This window comes from Gordionus sp. m RMFG-2023, chromosome 1, assembly GCF_954871325.1.
Source record: "Gordionus sp. m RMFG-2023 chromosome 1, tfGorSpeb1-WG-v2, whole genome shotgun sequence".
NCBI lineage: Eukaryota > Metazoa > Nematomorpha > Gordioida > Chordodea > Parachordodidae > Gordionus > Gordionus sp. m RMFG-2023.
In genome coordinates this window covers 67,121,474-67,142,434 of record NC_088775.1, presented here as the reverse complement: position 1 = coordinate 67,142,434, position 20,961 = coordinate 67,121,474, and the positions used below count along the sequence as shown (strand labels likewise).

The following is a 20,961-nucleotide window of genomic DNA, read 5'->3' as shown; positions in this document are numbered from 1 at the left end:
TTCGAAGCCCTGTATGGAAATAAATTAAAATTTTTTGAATATTTAGAAAATCCTTAATTATTAAATGTTTCTAAACTAAATCATAGTTTTTTTCTACTCTTTATATTTAAATAAAGTAGTGCTGTGAAGTAACATCAAAAAAGTAACGTCATTCGTTACCTTCTTCTAGAGGTAACGGTAACGCGTTTCTTTTTTTGAAACGTTATTTTATATGTTTTCTTAAAAAATATCAACAAAAAGAAAAACACAATTATAAAATTACTTTTATTTATTTTTTAATTCTTAATATAAATAATTTAAGCCGAGTTCTCATTTTTATTTTAAATTCTCGTTGTTAAATTTTCTCTCGAAATTAATATTCAAAGTAAATGTTAATAATGATATTATTATTCTTATAATTTATTTTAAGAATATCAGATGAAGATGATTTAACCCTTCCCAATTTGAAATATATTTTAAACCAATAAAGAAAAGGTAACAAATCTACACTTTGTAATTGTAAATTATATCCCAACATAAATATTTCAACCTCGATGTCCAGCAGTTCAAACTCAAAAAAGCATTTGAAGGTAAAAAGATAAATTAATATTTCATTATTTTACATTACAATATTCTTTCATAATATTTTGAAACATAGAATTAAAATATAAGTAGGGCGATGTCGATATTAAATATCGGATCGGATCAGCACCGATATTTAGCGTTTTCCAAAATATCGGATAATGTAAAAAACCGATCCGATTTTTTACTTTTCTTTTTTTTGTTATTTTATGTTATGTGTATTTATTTTACATTATTATAATATTTTCTAAATAATTTTTTCTTAAACAATGCAAATGCTCAACACCCTCTAAATTTTATTCTTTTTTAAAATAGATTTATATAATTTAAAAGTTTTTTTTATTAAAATAGAAAGGAACACCCAAAGTTTTAATTCTGCGGAATCATCTGAGTTTATCTTCAGTATGGCAGGGGATATAGATACTCCATATTAGTGTTGTTAAACGGCTCATTTTGAGCCGATTTTTAAAACGGCTAACTCAATATTTTAGCCAGAAAAATATTGCCTAAGTCTTGAGATTTCGATAATATATGCCTAGACCTTTATTCCTTCTATGAGCAAATTCTTGAGGCTTGCGTAATATTTTTCTGGACAAAATATTGAGTTAGCCGTTTTTAAAAATCGGCTCAAAACGAGCCATTTAACAACACTACTCCATATCGTAGAAGCTTATTGCCAGAAAATCAAGAGGCTTGTATTTATTTTAAAAAATCTAGTATATTATAATTTTATATATTAAATACAATTTTGTAATTCATACCAAAATAAATGGATATATTATCAAATATAATTTTTTAAATTATAGTCTTAATTGTAGAAATAAAAAAATTAAATTAAATGCATAATTTGATTTTTTGCATAAAAAATATTGATTTCTTAATTACATTTGGTTCACAGGGGGGTGGCGAAAAATCAATATAAATATCGGATCGGTATCAGTATCGGTTTTGAAGCAATATCGGATCGGTAAAAAATATGTGGATCGGCACAGCCCTAAATATAAGCAATTAAATTATACTACAGTATTGGGCTGAATGTTGTTAAACGGCTCGTTTTGAGCCGATTTTTAAAAACGGCTAACTCAATATTTTCGCCAGAAAAATATTGACTAAGCCTCGAAATTTCGATACTATATGTCTAGACCTTTGCTCCTTCTATGAGCAAAATTATCAGGCTTGCATAATATTTTTCTAGATAAAACACTGAGTTAGCCGTTTTTAAAAATAGGCTCAAAATGAGCCGTTTAACAACACTACTGGGAACCAACATTTAAATTCCAAGATTAACAAAATATTGGTTTTGGTTCAAAGTATTATATTGAGTTTTTTATATTTTCTATTTCTTGTTTTAGTATTGGTTTGACTATAATTGTTAATAAATTTAAAGAATAAAAAATAGCGATTTTAAAAAACTTTGTTTAAATAATATATATGGTGAATTCCATATCAAATCAACCAAGGTTTTAACCCGACCCCTTTCAATTTTTCTTAAATTTTGCATACTGATAGTATATATACTATAACTAAGAAAAAAATGAAATTTTACCTTCCAACACTGTTTATCCGCATAGATATGAGCGTTTAAAGCGCGGAAAAATGGTACATTTTAATTTTCAAATATCTTAAGAAATAATTATGTTAGAGAAATAATTTAAATTTTATTATGTAGCTTAATAATAGTTCTTTAATATGAGATAAAAATATATATAATAGAAATCTGATTAATATCGGAAACCGGATGTATAAAATCGGAAATGGCCATAGAAAAAAAAAGTATTTTTTTTCAAAATTTTTTTCCTGTAGATATCACACTGCTTTATATTATTTGTACAAAATTCTAGACTGGGATGAACATGGGTTTAGGAGTTATGACTCTTTATATAGCTAGAATTGATCAAATTTAGCAAAAATATCATCATATTTAAATTTAATGAGTAGTTATGAAAAATGTTTATTTAAAAATTATGTCTAAATGATAGGCCCTTACTCTTTTTTTAATATTTTTATCAAAATTTTTGAGAGGTGGCTGGGATTATGTGCTTTATTTAACACTAGTTAAATTTCGTCTCAAAATTACTTTGCCAAATCTGTTAAATATTTTATTTAGCATAAAATAATCTACTAAAATTCAACAATAAAATTTGCCCCATATCTTCAAAATTAAAAGAAATTATATTATTTGAGGCAAATTCTATAGATTATATACCATTAAAAGTTGATCAAACTAACCTAGAAACACTTATAATCAGCCAACGAATTTGTAGATTATTTAATTGAAAGATTAAACAATTTGGTTCCTCATTCGTTTATAGCTTCACGACAAACATTATTTCGAAACTTTTTAAAATCCTATTTAAATTTTGGAGAAATTTTTGGATATTGCTGATTTTTCAGAAAACTAAGCATTTGTAGTGCAGGACCATGCAAAAGGATTTAATTGGACCAATACTTCCAAATTTTAATTAACGTGAGGATAACATAATAAAGCATGTATATTTAGTGGTTATATCAGATTATTTAAAGCACAACGCAGGTGCATTTTATTTATTTCAAATAAAATTGATCCTCTTCTTGAAATAAAGATTTGATAGAGTGGCTAAAATTTATTCTTTTTCTGATAAAAAATGTATATTACCTTTATATTAAACGATTTAATAAAAAATCTCGATAGCCATTTTTATTTTTTTAATTTTATTTGAATTTTTATTATTTTTATAAATAAAAAAATGTAATATAGATGGCATTATATTAAAATATTTTTATAATATATAATTTTTAATAAAAATATGTATAGTATTGTGATTAAAATTAAAAAATCAATTGAGTATAACCAAGAATGATGTCCTGGGGCGATATGTAAGCAGGCAGCCCATACAGATATTATTTTACTGACGCTATATTGTAAAATATTCATTTTTTTCTTAGTTATAGTATATACTATCAATATGCAAAATTTATGAAAAATTGAAAGGGGTCGGGTTGAGAATCGACTTTTTTTTGTTGAATTGATATGGAATTCATCATATATATGAAATAGTGGCGTAGCCAGGATTTATCCAATAACAAAATTTTAAAGAGAATTTCATTATAGATTTTATTTATTATTCAAATACTATATTATTAACATCCCATTATTTAACCAGCTATGTTGAGCACTAAGCGCTCTTGTTTGTCTGATCAAAATTTTGAAATCAATTATTGCTAAAAATAAATAAAAAATTGTTACATAAAGATGTTATCGGGTAATTCCATACGAAATCGATAACTTTTCGGTTGACCTTTTTAATTTCGATAAAATTTTGTATGCTAAGAGAATATCATCTGAAAGCATCGAATTCAAAATTTTAGCTTAATAGTACTCATAGTTCCAGAGATATCAATGGTCAAAAGTGCCAAAAATGACCTTTTTTCGAAAAATACGATTTTTTGAAATTGAGATAAGTTAAAAAAATAATATTTTAAAAATATAAGTTATATGTCATTTTGTAACTCTATTAAAGGCCTTTTATTAAATATTAAGGATTTTTTTGAAATAATATTGTTGCGGTTTTTATTTACGTTATAAATTTTTAACATAAAAATTCCAGGTGTTTCGCTTTTCAAATTTTTTTAAATTAAATATTTTCTTATTCTCTAACCTAATATCTATTCATAAAAAAATTTAAACTTGGAAGAGCCATGGGTTTTTTAGTTATTACGATTTAAAAAATCAAAAAATAACTAATTTTTTCAAAAATAGATGGCGCTCCTTTATAAAATAACGTGTTTTGTTATAATAATTATTTTTTTCACTTTTAAACATAAATAATAAGATTTTCCAGCATTACTATCAAGAAAAAATATTATATAGATCGTTTGATAGGCTTACTTATTATTAGAGATCTGCAAAGTTAGGCCTGGCCCGTACCGGACCTGGATGGGCTTCGGGCCTAATTCTATTTAAAATAATCGGGTTCGGGCCGGGCCTAGTATTTTTAAAAAAAATTCGGGCCGGGTCGGGTCGGACCTTGGAAACTTTTTTAAATATATATAAATTTATCATTTTTTATTTAATTTTTTAATGTAAAATAAAAATATTTGATTTTATTTATTGAAATGAAACTAAACGACATATAACATATGTCTTTTATTTTGAGTAATTAAAAAATTAATTCCTATATTTAAATAAATTCGAGCCGGGTCGGTAAATTTTTTTAAAAAAAATTTCGGGTTCGGGCCGGCAAAACTTTTTTAAAAAAAATTTCGGGCCGGACCAGGCTTAAAAAATTAGGCCCAATGCAGATCACTACTTGTTATTATTGCTATATTAATAACTTGTAAAAATTAGGTTTTTATAATAAATGATTAAATTTCCTAAAAAGATAGTTAAGAATTGTTGAAAGATAAAAGTTAATTTTCATGCACCTGCCCAATATTAATTAATTTTTATTTTACAAATATTTTGATATTAATTATTTTTCTTCTTAAAATTATCGATAATGTATAAATCAAAGACCTGCAAGCCCGGCCCTAAGCCCGGCCGTATTTTAAATTTTTTAAATATACCCGGGCCGGGCCGGGCCTAAAAAATTTTTTTTTAAACATATCCGGGCAGGGCCTAAAAAATTTTTTTTAAATATATCCGGGCCGGGCCTAAGATTTTTAAACCCGGGCCGGGCCGGGCCTTAATATTTTTTATAAAAAATTTTACATTATGAGTTATTGGTTATAAGATTATATTATATTATAGTTATGATTAATATAATATTGGGTGATGGTTAACACTACCTAACACCCACAGATCGATCTAATTATTAATTTCCTGAAAGATACCGGAAAACTCCATTTTAAATTACTTACTTAGAAGTTAGACTTAGAACAGTTGTGTTAGAAGAATAGTTTAGAAGTGGATATATCCCATAAACAGATTTAAGTAATAAAAAATTCTATTTTGCTAATAATTTTATCTTACTGTAAAATTAAATTTAAACATTGATAAAATTTTCAGAATAAATGATTTCAAAATTTGAATTATTCTCTTAAAATAAAAATGTACATTGATATTTTTTAGCTTCATATATTAGTTTATAAAATCTATTTCAAATTAGATTGAATCTTTTTGTAAATAATATAAAATTTTAATAACATACTTTTTCTTATAACTATAATATTCAGTTTAAATTTATTATAATAAATAAATATAATAATTTCAATCTACATTATTTAATAAATATTGATATTAGATATTTATAATCAATGTAAGATATAAATAATTAATTAATATTTATTATCATTAGAATTAGTGATACTCAATCAATTTTAAGCATTCAAGAAGCTAAAGTAAAAATTAATATTAAATATAAATCTTATAATTCATATCTAAATTTTTAGAATATTTCCAAAACAATCAATAAAAGGAATATCATGGCACAAAACACTAATGATATAATTGACAAAATTAAAAATAATATTTATTCTTTTAAAAATACTAATAATACTTTAAAATCTGATATTTGGACTAAATTTAAAATAATCATAGATAATAATAATAAAAAAAATATTGGCTATGTGCAATGCATAAATTGCTCAAATTTATTATCTTATAATTATAACCATGGTACATCACATTTAAAAAGACATAAATGTGATGGTAAATCCATGAAAATTAATAAATTTTTTTTACACCTGAAAAACCCACTTATAAATGTAATATGAAATATTTAAAACAAAAATTTATAGATCATTCCTTAACACTTTGCGCAAAAGATATTAGACCTTACGAAATGATAGCTGGGAATGGGTTTCTTGAATTCAGCCAGGCTCTAGTCGATGTTGGGGCAACATATGGTAAAATAGATATCAACTCATTAATTTCACATCCCACCACTCTATCACGCCACCTTAAAGAAAAATGTAATAAAATAAGAACCATTTTGGTTGATACTATTGCCCCAGTAATCAAGAATCGATTTATGGCTGCTTCCACTGATATATGGTGCGATGACCATAAAAAGAACTCGTTTATAACAGTTAACATGCACTATATATCAGATGACTGGAAGTTAGTGAAGAGAAACCTATTTACCGCTAAATTTAAAGAAGTGTCTAAGACTAGCCAAGTAGTTAAGGATGAACTATTAAAAAATTTTCATAATTTTAGTTTTAACAATAACGATTTTATTAATATAATTTTTGTTACAGACCAAGGTAAAAATATTATAAAAGCATTGGAGTTAAATGAACGATTAAATTGTTCTTGTCATTTATTAAATACAATTTTAAGAAATTCATTTAACTCCAAATATTTGAAAAGTAATGCCCCATTAATAAAATCAACAATAGATAATACTAAAATATTAGTGGGGCATTTAAAACAAAGTAATAAATGCCAGCATTTAAAAGCCCTTTATCAAGATATAGAAGTCCGCTGGTACTCTAAATACAGTATGCTCAATTCTGTTTATTCTCAAAATGAAGAAATTAAAAAAGTTCTTCTAGAACAAGGGGGATCGGAAAAGTATTATATTATAGACTTTCCGATCCTTCAGGATCTAGTCAACATTCTTGAGAATTTTAACAGAGCTATTGTTGAGTTACAGTTGGACTCTTGTACTCTTTTTAAAGTGGTAATATGGTATTATGAACTTCTTGAAGTTTGTAATACCTTTCAAAGCGAAAAAAGAGAAATAAAATTGATATTACTTAATATAAAGCATTTTTTAATTGAAAAATTTGTTTTACACAAGTATCATTTTATTTCTCTTTTTCTCTGTCCCAAATTCAAACAATTACGTATGCTGTCAGGGACAGATCGCAAGATGACGGAAAACTATATAAAAGATTATATTAAATCACAAGAGGCTCAGGAAGTAAATGAAATACCATCGACCAGTCAAATTACGACTGTTGTTAAACAAACTGAATCGTTTTATGACAAATGGGGCGATAGTAATTCTGGTAATATGTCAATACCCGATGATGAATATTATAATTACATAAATAAAAAAATAGATGAAACATTTAAGGTGGATAATTTGTTAGAGTGGTGGGCTTCTCATCAAAGCGAATTCCCAATCTTAGCAAAATTGGCGAAACGGGTATTGGCTATTCCTGCTTCAAGTGCAAGCTGTGAACGGAATTTTTCCACTACAGGAAGAATTCTTGAAGAAAGAAGAAGTAATCTTCAACCTGAAAAGGTAGATATGCTTTTCTTTCTTCATGATAATTTGTGAATTTTTAATATCTTTCTTGAGTATAGGGTTTCGTCAATCATGCTGGTTTTTTACTTTGCAAACTGTCAAATATTTATTGCATTTATTATATTTTACCTTGAGTCATGAAAGTTTTTTTTTTTTTTTTTACAATATATTATATAATACAATTATCTTCTTTTGTTAAAAATTTATATTATAAAATAAATTATATTAATATTGTGCAATTTGATTATATTTTCAAAATACTATTTATTATACATGCATTTTTTTAAATAGCGATTTATTTTTACTTTATAAATTAAATAGTAAATTAAATAGAATATATTATATTCTCAAAATATTTTCCATTTTTATAAATTATATATTAGTTTTATTATTTTTAAATGCAATATAAAATATAGTATATGCTCAAAATATTATTACCATTTTTATGAATATTAGTTTTATTTTTATAAATGCAATATAAAATATAGTATATGCTCAAAATATCCATTTTTATAAATAACAGTTTTATAATTTTTATAAATTTAATATAATATTCTCAAAATATTAGCTTTTTACATGTATTTTTTAAATAAAAATTAAAAATCACAAATAGAATCTTTTATATTCAAAAATATTATTTGCACAAATTTTTTATAGTATCAATTTGTAATTAAATATCTGAATAAAATATGAAATATACTTATATCCGGGCCGGGCCTTAAATTTTAAATTCCGGGCCGGGCCGTAAAAAAATTTTTAAAAAAATATCAGGGCCGGGCCGGGCCTTAAATTTTAAATTCCGGGCCGGGCCGTAAAAAAATTTTTAAAAAAATATCAGGGCCGGGCCGGGCCTTAAATTTTTTAATCCGGGCGGGGCCGGGCCGTAAAAATTTTTTTTAAAATATCCGGGCCGGGCCGGGCCTAAAAATTTTAAAACCGGGCCGGGCCGTGCAAATGGTACCTCTTCAGGTCTCTGGTATAAATATAAATGCGTAAATCTTTTTAAAGAATCTAAACACTTTAATTATAAAAAAAACCTGCGCAAAGTGACATGGATGACACAATATCCAAACATTGAGGCAGAACATTACAATTGTGATAAATGACGTAAAAGGTTATCACAAAAATATATCGAAAATATAAATTCTGATGGTGAATATGTAAATAACAGCACAGCATCAACATCAATAGATAAAATCAATATAACTTTAAATGAAATAGGAATATCTTCTATTAAGAAAAAAAAACTAACCGAAAAAAATTATCCAAAAAAAGGCAGCAAAAATAACAAAAACGATTACAGATATAATAACAATCCAGATTCGGATAAGAACGATAATAATGATATACTCAATAACATGAAATTACAATATACCAATTTATCTAAAAATAAAAAATATCAATTGCTGACCATTCTGCCTCCTAATTGGAGCGCAAATAAAATAAAAACGATCAACGTTACATATCATATGGCATATAATTCCAAAATCATTTTGGAAGAAAGGGGGATTCTTTCAACTCCAAATCGAAAGCCTGCAAAATATCTCAATCAAAAAACAGTTGATATTGTTAAAAAAAAGTTTTTGCAGTGATGAAGTTAGTAGGGTATTACCAGGAAAAAAAGATTGCATATCTATCATTGAAAAGGGGGAACGAGTGAACGCTCAAAAAAGGTTAATTCTTAATAATTTTAAAGAATTATATAGTCATTTTAAGGCAAGTAATTCAAACTTAACAATTGGATTTTCGAAATTTGCTAGCTTAAGACCAAAAAATTGTATATTAGCAGGGGCTAGCGGAACACATAGTGTATGCGTTTGTAGCATACACCAGAATATTAAACTTATGATTTTAGGCTATGAATTAGCAACATTGACTAAAAATGGTGAGGATACATTAACAACTTATAGATATGTTATAGGCAGAATGATTTGCAATCCTCCGTTACCCACCTGTTATTTTGGTGACTGCAACGAATGTCCTGGCTCGGCACTCTTAAAAAAACGCATCGAAAAATTATTTATAAAAAATGATATAGCTCTTGTTACTTTTAAACAGTGGGTTTCGGTAGATAGAACAACTCTGGAGGCTATTTCTCAATCTTCAGACGAATTTATTAATTATTTTTTCGATAAAATGAATATTCATTCCATTTATTCCAATGGCGTTTGATTCATTTTTTAAAAAATAAATTCAACACTCCACCAAAAAAAATTCACTACTTTTCTGATGGTTCAGCAGCGCAATATAAAAATAGGAAAAATTTCATCAATGTTGGCTACCATGAAATCGATTTTGGTGTTCAAGCTGAATGGCATTTTTTTCATACGGCACATGGTAAAAGTGCCTGCGACGGCATAGGCGGCACAGTAAAAAGGTTAGTTGCCAAGGCAAGCTTACAAAGACCTTACACTGATCAAATAATTACACCTTTACAATTTTATAAATATGCGGAAGAGCATATAAAAGGTATAAATTTTTCTTATGCCACTATACCAGATTATGAAGAAGAAGAGATATGGCTAAGTGAGAGACTTAATAAATCTATCTCAATACCTGGGACACAAAAAATTCATGCAGTGTTTCCGATTGGCTTAACTAAACTCAACACTAAACTTCTAATTCGCTGACATTTATTGTGGAGAATATAGTATATCCACGTGAAGATCCTTTGATTGAGGATCTGTTAATCGATGAGATTAGAGGATATGTGACATGTGCATATGAAGACGATTGGTGGTTAGGATTTGTACAAGTGAATGTAATTAGAGATGAAGTAAAAATTAATTTTCTTCACCCTAAAGGACCAGCAAATTCTTTTGTTTAGAAAGCTGCACAAGATATCCTTTTCATACCAAAATATAATATTTTAACAATAGTTAGCCCATCAACGGCTATTGGGCGTACATATAATTTATCGCAAAACGAAATTTTCATGGCTTCAAAAAAACTAAATTTAATGAAAAACAGAAAATAGGTAATCTCTTTCATGAATTTTAATTTATCTATTATATCTTCAAAATTTATAAAATAATTTTTCGAAAATTAAAATTTTTTATAAAAAAAATGATTATAACCGCAGCTAAATAATCTCATTTCATGATATTAATGCTGGAAAATCTTATTATTTATGTTTAAAAGTGAAAAAAAGTTTAAAAAATCATTATTATAACAAAACACGTTATTTTATAAAGGAGCGCCATCTATTTTTGAAAAAAATATTTATTTTTTGATTTTTTAAATCGTAATACTAAAAAACCCATGACTCTTCCAAGTTTAAATTTTTTTATGAATAGATATAAGGTTGAATAAGAAAATATTAAATTCAAAAAAATTTAGACACCTCGAATTTTTATGTATAAAATTTATAACGTAAATTAAAACCGCAACCATATTATTTCAAAAAAATCCTTAATATTTAATAAAAGGCCTTTAATAGAGTTACAAAATGACATATAACTTATATTTTTAAAATCATTATTTTTTAACTTATCTTAATTTCAAAAAATCGTATTTTTCGAAAAAAGGTCATTTTTGGCACTTTTGACCATTGATATCTCTGGAACTATGAGTACTAGGAAGCTAGAATTTTGGATTCGATGCTTTCAGATGATATTCTCTCAGCATACAAAATTTTATCGAAATTAAAAAGGTCAGCCGAAAAGTTATCGATTTCGTATTTACCCTATCTTATAATATATTATTTTTGTATAGTTTTATTTATATTATAATTAAATCATTGGCGTACGCAGCGGAGGGGGGGGGGAGGGGTGACATGGGGACAAACCCCCCCCCCCAAGCCAAAAAATGCAGATGCCGGATTATATTTTTCAAAAATATTAATGTTAATATTAATTTATATTTGTTAATATTTATTCCTATCTCATATATATATTTAATTACATTTATTTATCACATTCATCTACTAAGTTATTTTATCAATCAATTTCGATTTCAAGTTTTCCTTGGCGTAATTTGCCTATTATTTTCAAATTTTAGTGGCGTAATATTAATCTAAATTTCTAGTCAAATAATAATTATCTCTGAAACTCCTTGTCCAACAGGGAGAAAGAAATTGCAAGCTTGTCCAACGAGATCGAGTCTCCGCCACAGTAACAGCTAATGGAGTTAGAAGAGCCGATTATTAATGCTATTACTGAAATATCACAATGGCTTGAAAGAAATATTTCCTCAGAAGCAAGAAAATTATTGGATTCAATACTTATTCCAAATTTTATTTCTCATTAGAATGTATTATTTAATTATACAACTATTTTATGTAATACTTTTCAAAAACATAACATTGACTTGATTAAGAAGATGAGAATAGCGGAGAGCATTTTATTAGAACTCAAGGAAATTAGAGCTAATGTTGTTGAAGAATTTCATATTTTATATGTTATTGTTGAGTCAAAAGCAGAGCTATACGTGTTTAATATTTGCCCCCCTCGACTTGCAGCAAGCAAGCTCATCGTCAAAACATTAATATAGGATCAGTAGAAGAGTATTATAAAACAAATGTCCCCTCTCCCAACCTTTTTCATATGGTGATAGAAAAAAAATAAAAATATTTGGTAGATTTTTATCATGAAGATGTTAAAATATCTTATGATGCCTTATTAGCTGAATAACTATGATTAAAAGATTAACTATGGTTGATACAGTTCCAAAAAATGCTATGGATGCTTTTTATTTCAAACACATTTTAGATTAAACTCCCAATGTATTAAAATGGTTATATATATATTAACAGCTCTTTAGTAAACTAATGAGAGAACATTCACTTTTTTAAGAAGAATAACAGAGCCTTGCAGAGGTACCATTTGCAGGACACGGCCCAGATTTTTTTTTTAAATTTTTTCCGGCCCGGGTTTTTTTTTAAAAAATTTTCAAACCCCGTCTGGCTGGCCTGGCCCGAATTTTTTTAAAATAAATTATATTTATTTTTGATTTTTATAGCTAATAATGGCGATTTCAAATATTTGGTTTTAAAATATACAGCTCGGCCCAGAAATTTATCTAAAAAAATTTTCAGGCCCAGCGCGGGTGCTTTTTTTAAAAAAAATTACGAGCCCGGCCCGGGTATATTTAAAAAAATTAAAATACGGTCCGGCTCGGGGGCTGGGCCTGCAAGTCTGTGAAAAACATACCTATGAAATACAACATCTGAAAGTAGATTGAATGATTTGGATCTTTTGAATATTCATAGGCAATTAACGCCAAGCAAGGATTGATAATTGAAAAATTAGCTCAAAATGTATAAAATACAATTATTCCTAAGAAACTTTTTGTGTATTAATTTATATTTCCAACATATAAATTTTTTATACTTTATATATTTTAAAAGCTCTCCCAAAATCCTACCTTCAGCCTCATCGTGGCGGGGGAGTGGCAAAGTCTTTTGGCGGCTAATGTAGGTCTAAAAGGTTCCCTGTGATCTGGGTCTAGAATAGGATCACCGTCTCCTCGACGGGGTGTAAAAACAACTTAAAGAGGTTGATGTCAGGAAGGGCATCCGATTGTAAAAACCTTGCTACAAAATTTCCCTATGGTTACAACAAAGCATTAGGAGGGTACAGCCCAAAGTACCCCATGGGCCTCCTCATCCGTCTACGACAAAAAGAAGGATGGGAAACCTGGCGGAACCACTATTCATGAAAATGAAACTTATGACGGCCATAAACGACATGATAAAAAGTGGAGAAACCAGTTTACGGGTGATCGAGTTAGGGTCGCGACATGGAATGTTGGGAGTATGACAGGAAGAGCGGGAGAAGTCGTCGATGTATTGCAAAGAAGACATATAGATGTGTGCTGCATACAGGAGACTAGATGGAAAGGAAATGGGACCAGAATGATTGGCAAGACTAGCGAAAAGTATAAATTCTTTTGGCAAGGAGGTAATGATGGTAAGGCTGGAGTTGGGGTATTGGTTGCGGAGAAATTGGTAGACAAAGTAGTCGAAGTGAGAAGGCTAGACAACCAGATAATGGTTATCAAGATGATTTTTGGTAGAAAGCTATATAATATTATCTCGGCATATGTTCCTCAGGTTGGAAGAAGTGAAGAAGAGAAAGATATATTTTGGGACAGTCTATTGGGGGTGACATCGAGACTGGCGAATGAAGAGGGGATTATCCTGGCTAGTGATATGAATGGACATGTGGGAGCGAGTAGTGAGGGTTATGAAGGAGTACATGGAGGGTTCAGTTACGGCATGAGAAATTTGGAAGGAGAGAGGATTTTAGAATTTAGTGATGCTATGGATATGATTGTCTGTAATACAATGTTTAAGAAAGAATCAGAGAAGCTGGTGACTTAAAAGTCGGGTAGTACCAAAAGTGCTGTGGATTACTTGTTATAAAGGAGATGTGATCGATGTATAGTAAAAAATGTGAAAGTGATACCGGGAGAGGAATGTATAAATCAGCATCGACTAGTTGTAGGAGATCTCACTCTTAAAGGTGCCAGGGTCACTAAAAGAAAGTTTGTCCCAAGGCTGAAGGTTTGGAAATTGAAGGAGGAGAATGCTAGACGTCAATTCAATATGGCATTGGCGATTAAGGAAGCGGAGGTGGCACAAGCATCTGGGGTGAATGACAAGTGGGAAGCCATGAAGAAAGCCTGGGTAATGACAACTGAGGAGGTATGTGGATGGACAAAAGGGCCGCCTAGACATAAGGAGACTTGGTGGTGAAGCCCAGAGGTAGCGAAAGCCGTGGATGAGAAACGGAGGTGTTTCAAAGTATGGTATAATAGCAAAGAAAATAGTGATAATGATATTTCCAAGATGGCTAAAAGAAATGCTAAGAAATTAATAGTGAAGGCTCAAGAAGAAAAAAGACACGAGTTTGCTAAAGAAATGGAATGCACTGATGGAATTGGAAATATGGTTCGAATGGCAAAACAGATGTCAAAAAAGAGGCAGGATGTGATAGGTGTAAAGTGTTTGAAAAATATGGAAGGAAAAATAACGATTGATAGTAGTGGTATTAAGAACACCTGGAAGATTTACATGAAAGGACTTTTGAATGAAGAAAATGAATGGAATAATATTAGTTGTGCAAAGGTAGAAGGTCCAGGGTGTAACTTTGGCAAGGACAAGATAAAGAGAGCAGTGAAAAAGATAAAGAAAGGGAAGGCATCGGGTTTAACGATGGTGGTATCAGAGATGTTTAAAGGTTCTGATGATTTAGGGATTGAATGGTTAATGAATTTAGCAAATCAGATTGTCACAGAAGGTACTATTCCCGAGGACTGGCAAAGAAGTATAATTATCTCAGTATACAAGGGGAAAGGTGATCCTTTAGATTGCGGGTCTTACAGAGCTATTAAACTCTTGGAACATGCAATGAAAGTATTTGAGAGAGTGTTAGAGAAGCGGTTAAGGGAACAAATTAAAATTGATGAAATGCAGTTTGGTTTTACATCGGGAAAAGGCACGACAGATACAATTTTTGTGGTGAGACAAATTCAGGAGAAGTATCTTGCGAAGGAAAAGAAACTCTATTATGCGTTTGTTGATTTGGAGAAAGCCTTTGACAAGGTGCCGCGTGAGATTACAAGATGGGCCTTGAGAAAATCCAGTGTGGAGGAATGGTTGGTTACCGCAGTGATGGCAATGTATGTTGGAGCACAAACAGCAGTACGGACGGATTATGGTGATAGTGACAGCTTTGAGGTGAAGGTAGGACTTCATCAAGGATCCATGCTGAGTCCATTATTATTTATCTTAGTAATGGATGTGGTGGCTAGAGAAATATGTGAAGGACTTCCCTGGGAGATATTATATGCAGATGACCTTGTATTAATGGCAAACAGTGAGGGAAAATTGAGGGATAAAGTTAGTAAATGGAAGATGACTATGGAAGCAAAGGGTCTGAAAATGAATGCATCAAAAACAAAGGTGATGATTGGTGGGGGAAATCTAAAGATGGAAGAATCCGGTAAGTGGCCTTGTGGTGTATGTGGGAAAGGAGTTGCTAGAAATTCTATCCAATGCACCAGATGCCAGAAATGGGTACATAAAAGATGTAGCAGGAAAAGAGTCAGTTTAATGTTAGAAAGAATGACCTTTATTTGTAAAACATGCATGAAAGGGATACATAATAATGATAACCTAAAAAATGGTGGTCTGGATATTGGCAATGGGTTAACCCTAGAAAAAGTGGATAAGTTTTGTTATTTAGGTGATATGCTAAACGCAGATGGTGGTGTAGATTCTGCCGTTGTTGCAAGGATCAGACAAGCTTGGAAGAAGTTCAGAGAGATGTCGTCTATTCTTACAAATAAAAAAGTTTCTCTGAAGTTAAAGGGGAAAGTTTATGTAAGCTATGTGAGGAGTTGTTTAGTTTATGGCGGTGAAACATGGGCAATGAAAGCAACTCACGAAGCCAAATTAGAAAGAACAGAAATGAGGATGGTTAGATGGATGTGTGGGGTATCTCTGAGAAAGAGAAAAACTAGCAAGGAATTGCGAGCAAGATTAGGTATAGAAATGATTGGTATGGTAATGCGACGAAATAGACTAAGATGGTTTGGGCATGTGGAACGTATGACAAGAGATGACTGGGTAAAGAGATGCACAATGATGGAAGTAGGAGGATCAAGACCTAGAGGAAGACCCAAGATGACGTGGACAAATGTGATAGCGGCGGATATGAGAAGCATGAATCTTACAAGTATTGATGCTCAGGACCGTGAAAAATGGAAAAGAAAAATCAGAGGGAAAACTGGCCTACCCGGGTAAACCTGGAAATCGCCATAAAACGGAGAAGAAGAAGATATATTTTAAAAGCTCAAAAAATTCAAATTTCAATTTTGGGTCATTTAAGTGGTTCATATCGTGGGTTATATTCACTTTATATTTTATAATTCACATTTATTTTATAGTTTTTCAATGCCGGTTTATATATAAAATTTTTTTAATTCACATTAGTTTAAAATTGTGTATTAGAAAAGTTATTAATCCTAATAAATTTATGCTTAGTATTTTTAATTAACAATATTATTTCTTTAAAAAATTTATTATCCCCCCCCCAGACCAAATTCCTGCATAAGGGCCTGAATTAAATATATGAATATTTTTTTTATAAAACGATCTTATATATTCTTTTTGTATAGTTTTATTTTATTATATATTTTCAGAAAAAAATAAATATATATTTGTACATATTTAATTTTTTTAAGTAACGAGTAGCCCGTTAATTTTTTGAAAAATTGGTAACGCGCGTTCCTTTTTTTCAGATATAACGAGTAACGGTAACGGGTTTCTTTTTTGTAATAACGTTTACAGCACTAAAATAAAGTGACAATTTTTAAAATCGCCAGCTATTTATAGTAGAGATCTGTATTTTTTTTTAAAAAAAATCGTGTTCGGGCCTAATATTTTTTTAAAAAATCGGGCTAGGTCAGGCCTTAGAAATTTTTTTAAATACAACTAAATTTATCAATTTTATGTTTAATTTTTTATTTAAATTTAAAAAATTTGATTATATTTATAGAAACTAGACGCCATATTACATATCTTTTATTTTGAGTAATTACAAAAATTAATTTCTCAATTTAAATAAATTCAGGCCTGGCTGGCAAAACTTTTTTAAAAAATTTGCTGGGTTTGAAAAATTAGGCCCGATGCAGATCACTAATTTCAGGGGTTCAAAAGGATATAAACAGAAATACACATTACAAATATAAGAAAAGCAGGGTGGCTCATCAGTCGATTACTATAGATGTAATAATTTGTTTTAATATTATACTATACTAGTAACTATAATGAGTTGGTTTCTGTTGGAAGCTTAACTGTATTAAAAATATTTTGTTTATGATTAAAAAATTTAAAAAGGCTAAGGTATCAAACTCAATTAGAATTTACTGTTTTTATAAACAAATAAATAAGCATACTATCTCTCTCTTCTGAAGTCCCCGTCCCGTTGAGAACATTTCCAGTTGGAGTCTGAGCACCATTACTAAAATTAAACATGGTACTGAAAAAACCAAAGGGGAAAGCGCCTATACCAAATGACATGTGTATGCCACCTAATCCACTTTGATTGAAGAATTGATTAGCAAATAGGTTATTTTGAGAGGGAGAGAAGAAGTAATCAAAGTAAGTGTTTGACGAACTGTTTGAGCCATTACTTGTAGAATACGACGTTCTTTGTCCAGGTGGCCTTGGGGGGTATATTTTCGTTCTAGGGTCTTTGCTGCGTTCATTTTTTTTGGTTCTTGAAGTTGAAGAACCATCACCTCTACCATATAATGGGATAACCTTTTCCTTGGTCAGGGCATCTTTACAGACAGGGCATTCGGTTCTATTTGTTTGATTTTTAAAAAAAGATTTTCCATAAATATAAAAATTTATTATAATTTTGTAAAATAAAAGAACGTCAATAATTTAAACGTAAACATAGTCGTATGAACAGGATTTTAAGGGTTAAAAGTTATATTGTCCATGAGTTTAAACAATTTTCCTTCCTGGCTCATTTTTAATTTTAGACTAAATAAGAATTAAATCTGATACACACCGTTTGGACTATAAATGTGTGAGTTTTAGCCGTTTAAAATATTTCACGGCAGCTATAGGCAGGCCTATATTTAGGGATGTAATAATATTTTTTATCAAGATCACTTAGTTTTTTTTTAAATATCAGTTGTCGACCGATATTATCACATTTTTTGACTTGATAAAATGGCATCTTTGTTTAAAATTTTAGACTAGCTTGAGATTCTTTACTTTCCACATGATAGGAAGACTTTTAGATCAAAAAAATTGAAGTGATACTGTACACGATATATTTTAATGATCTTTTTTTATAATATATTATCTTTATTGTATATTGCCACAGAACTGTAAATCAAATATTTAAATTATCGATAATTGTAAGTTTTTATTTTCGTGTTGATATTGTAAATTGAGATATAAATTTTTGTCTTATCAAATAATTAAACGTACTACATATATGATATTATTTTACATCCATCAATAATTATTACTTTCAAATTATATTATTGGAATTTTACCATTGTTTTGATTTAATAAAGATACTTTTGATATTCTTAATTCTGAGCTATTTCCTACAATGATAAAATAATCGGTTAATCAAAATTTAATAGTAGTTAAAATTCCAGTATTTGGATACGGAATCATGTGGGATTCGGAATCTTTTTTTTTAAATATTTATTAAAAATATATTTAAAAAATATTCCGAATCCCCATGTATATTTTTTTTAAATTTTTAAATTATATATTTTTTGCCGTCTGGCTGGCACCAGAAAATTTCATTTGAGATATTTTATTTTCTGTTTTTGTAAATTCATATAAAATAAAATCATAAACATTTTCATATGAATATGAATATGGTGAATTATATCCATATCAAATCGACAAAAAAAAGTCAATTCTCAACCCGACCTCCTTCAATTTTTCTTATAACTAAGAAAAAAAAGAAATTTTACCTTCCAAAACTGTTTACCCGCTAAGATATGGCCGTTTAAGAAGCGCGGAAAAATGGTACATTTTTGACAAAATGCACCTCATTTATTTTCAAATATCTCGAGAAATAATTATGTTAGAAAAATAATTTAAATTTTATTAAGTAGCTTAATAATAGTTCTTTAATATGGCATAAAAATAAATATGATAGAAATTTGATTAACGAAAACCGGATGTACAAAACAGGAAATGGCCATAGAATAAAAAAATTTTTCAAAATTTTTTTTCTGTAGATAGATATCACACGGCTTTATATTTGTACAAAATCCTAGACTGGGATGAACATGGGTTTAGAAGTTATGACTCTTTATATGGCCAAAATTGAACAATTTTAACCCAAAATATCATCATATATAAATTTAATGAATAGTTATGAAATAATGTTAATTTAAAAATTTTCAGAGGTGGTTAGGATAATGAGCTTTATTTAGCATAAAATAATCTACCATAATTAAAATTCATCAATAAATTTTCCCTCATAACTTTATAATTAAAAGAAAGGTTTAATATATTCTTTGACGAGAATTCTATAGATTATATAACATTCAAATAATGGATAGTTGTTGATCGAACTACCCTCGAAACACTGACAAAATCCGCCGAAGAATTTGTAGATTATTTAATTGAATAATTAAACAATTTAATTTCTTGTTTATAGTTTCAGGATAATCATTAATTCGAAACTTTTTAAAAATTTAAATGTTGGCGAATTCTTAGTTATTGAAGACTTTTCAGAAAACTATGCATTTGTAGTGTGGGACCATACACAAGGATTTAATTTGATTAATAATAAGGCTACTATCCACACTTTTATGATTTATTACCGTGAGGACAACATAATAAAACATGTAAATTTAGTGGTTATTTTAGTGTTTAAAGCCAAACGCATGTTCATTTTATTTATTTAAAAAATTGATCGTATTCTTGAAGGAAAAATTTGATAGTGACTAAAATTTATTATTTTTCTTATGAAGTAGTAACCATTGAACTCGCAACTATATGATATAATAAAACATTAATAATATTTTTTTAAATAAAATAGGCCCATCTTACTAATATAAGAATTTTTATAATCAATTAAATTAATATAAATAGCAACAAAGAGAGACTCAAAGATCTAATAAGAAAGCCAACAATTTAAAACTTATGTATATCAAGAATGATTAAATTGAATAATATGGTGGCCATGTTTTAATACCATTTTTATATTTTAAATTTTCTCACTTCATATAGGAGTTCTTTTGACAGCCATTTAAGCTTATTTGCTTTAATATTATTTAATAGTAATACTAAAGGACCCAAACCAATAGGCAACTCTCTAAGTTGGCAGAAATCTTAGTTCCAACCTTGTAATAGACAGGTTTGACTGTAAATTGAATTTTATATTGGATCAGTTTGTTTGAAAATACAATTCTATCCGAAATTGCTTTAAAATTCTAAATGTAAGCCCCAACCTGGATATTTAATATCAGCACAGCCCTAGTTTAACCCCTTCAACAGTGGTGTAGCCATGGAGGGGGTTTAGGGAATTAACCCCCTACCCCCCCTTGAAAAAATGAAAAATTTTATGTTAAATACTAAATTGATAATATGAATGATTAAAACTTAAAACACAACTAACTGTATGTTTTTATTTTATAAATACTAATTTTGAACTATAGTATTTGATTTTTTTAAAATAAATTTTAAATTATTTTGCAAAAAACTTGTCTAGTTTGTCATATTCCT

The 20,961-nt window shown here is 28.9% G+C and overlaps 1 protein-coding gene across 6 annotated transcripts in view; it reads right to left on the bottom strand.

Moving 5' to 3' along the window:
* The window catches only part of LOC135925418 (E3 ubiquitin-protein ligase RNF185-like), a 60,244-nt gene that overhangs the window by 33,223 nt on the left and 6,060 nt on the right, over positions 1–20,961 (bottom strand). For 5 of the 6 annotated variants that reach the window (XM_065460911.1, XM_065460765.1, XM_065461030.1 and 2 more), the window contains exon 4: positions 17,643–18,052. In XM_065460911.1, coding sequence (XP_065316983.1) covers positions 17,643–18,052 — 410 coding nt within the window. Of the gene's footprint in view, positions 1–16,917; positions 17,037–17,642; positions 18,053–20,961 lie in introns of those variants that run through there. The other variant, XM_065461112.1, reaches the window with a different exon arrangement.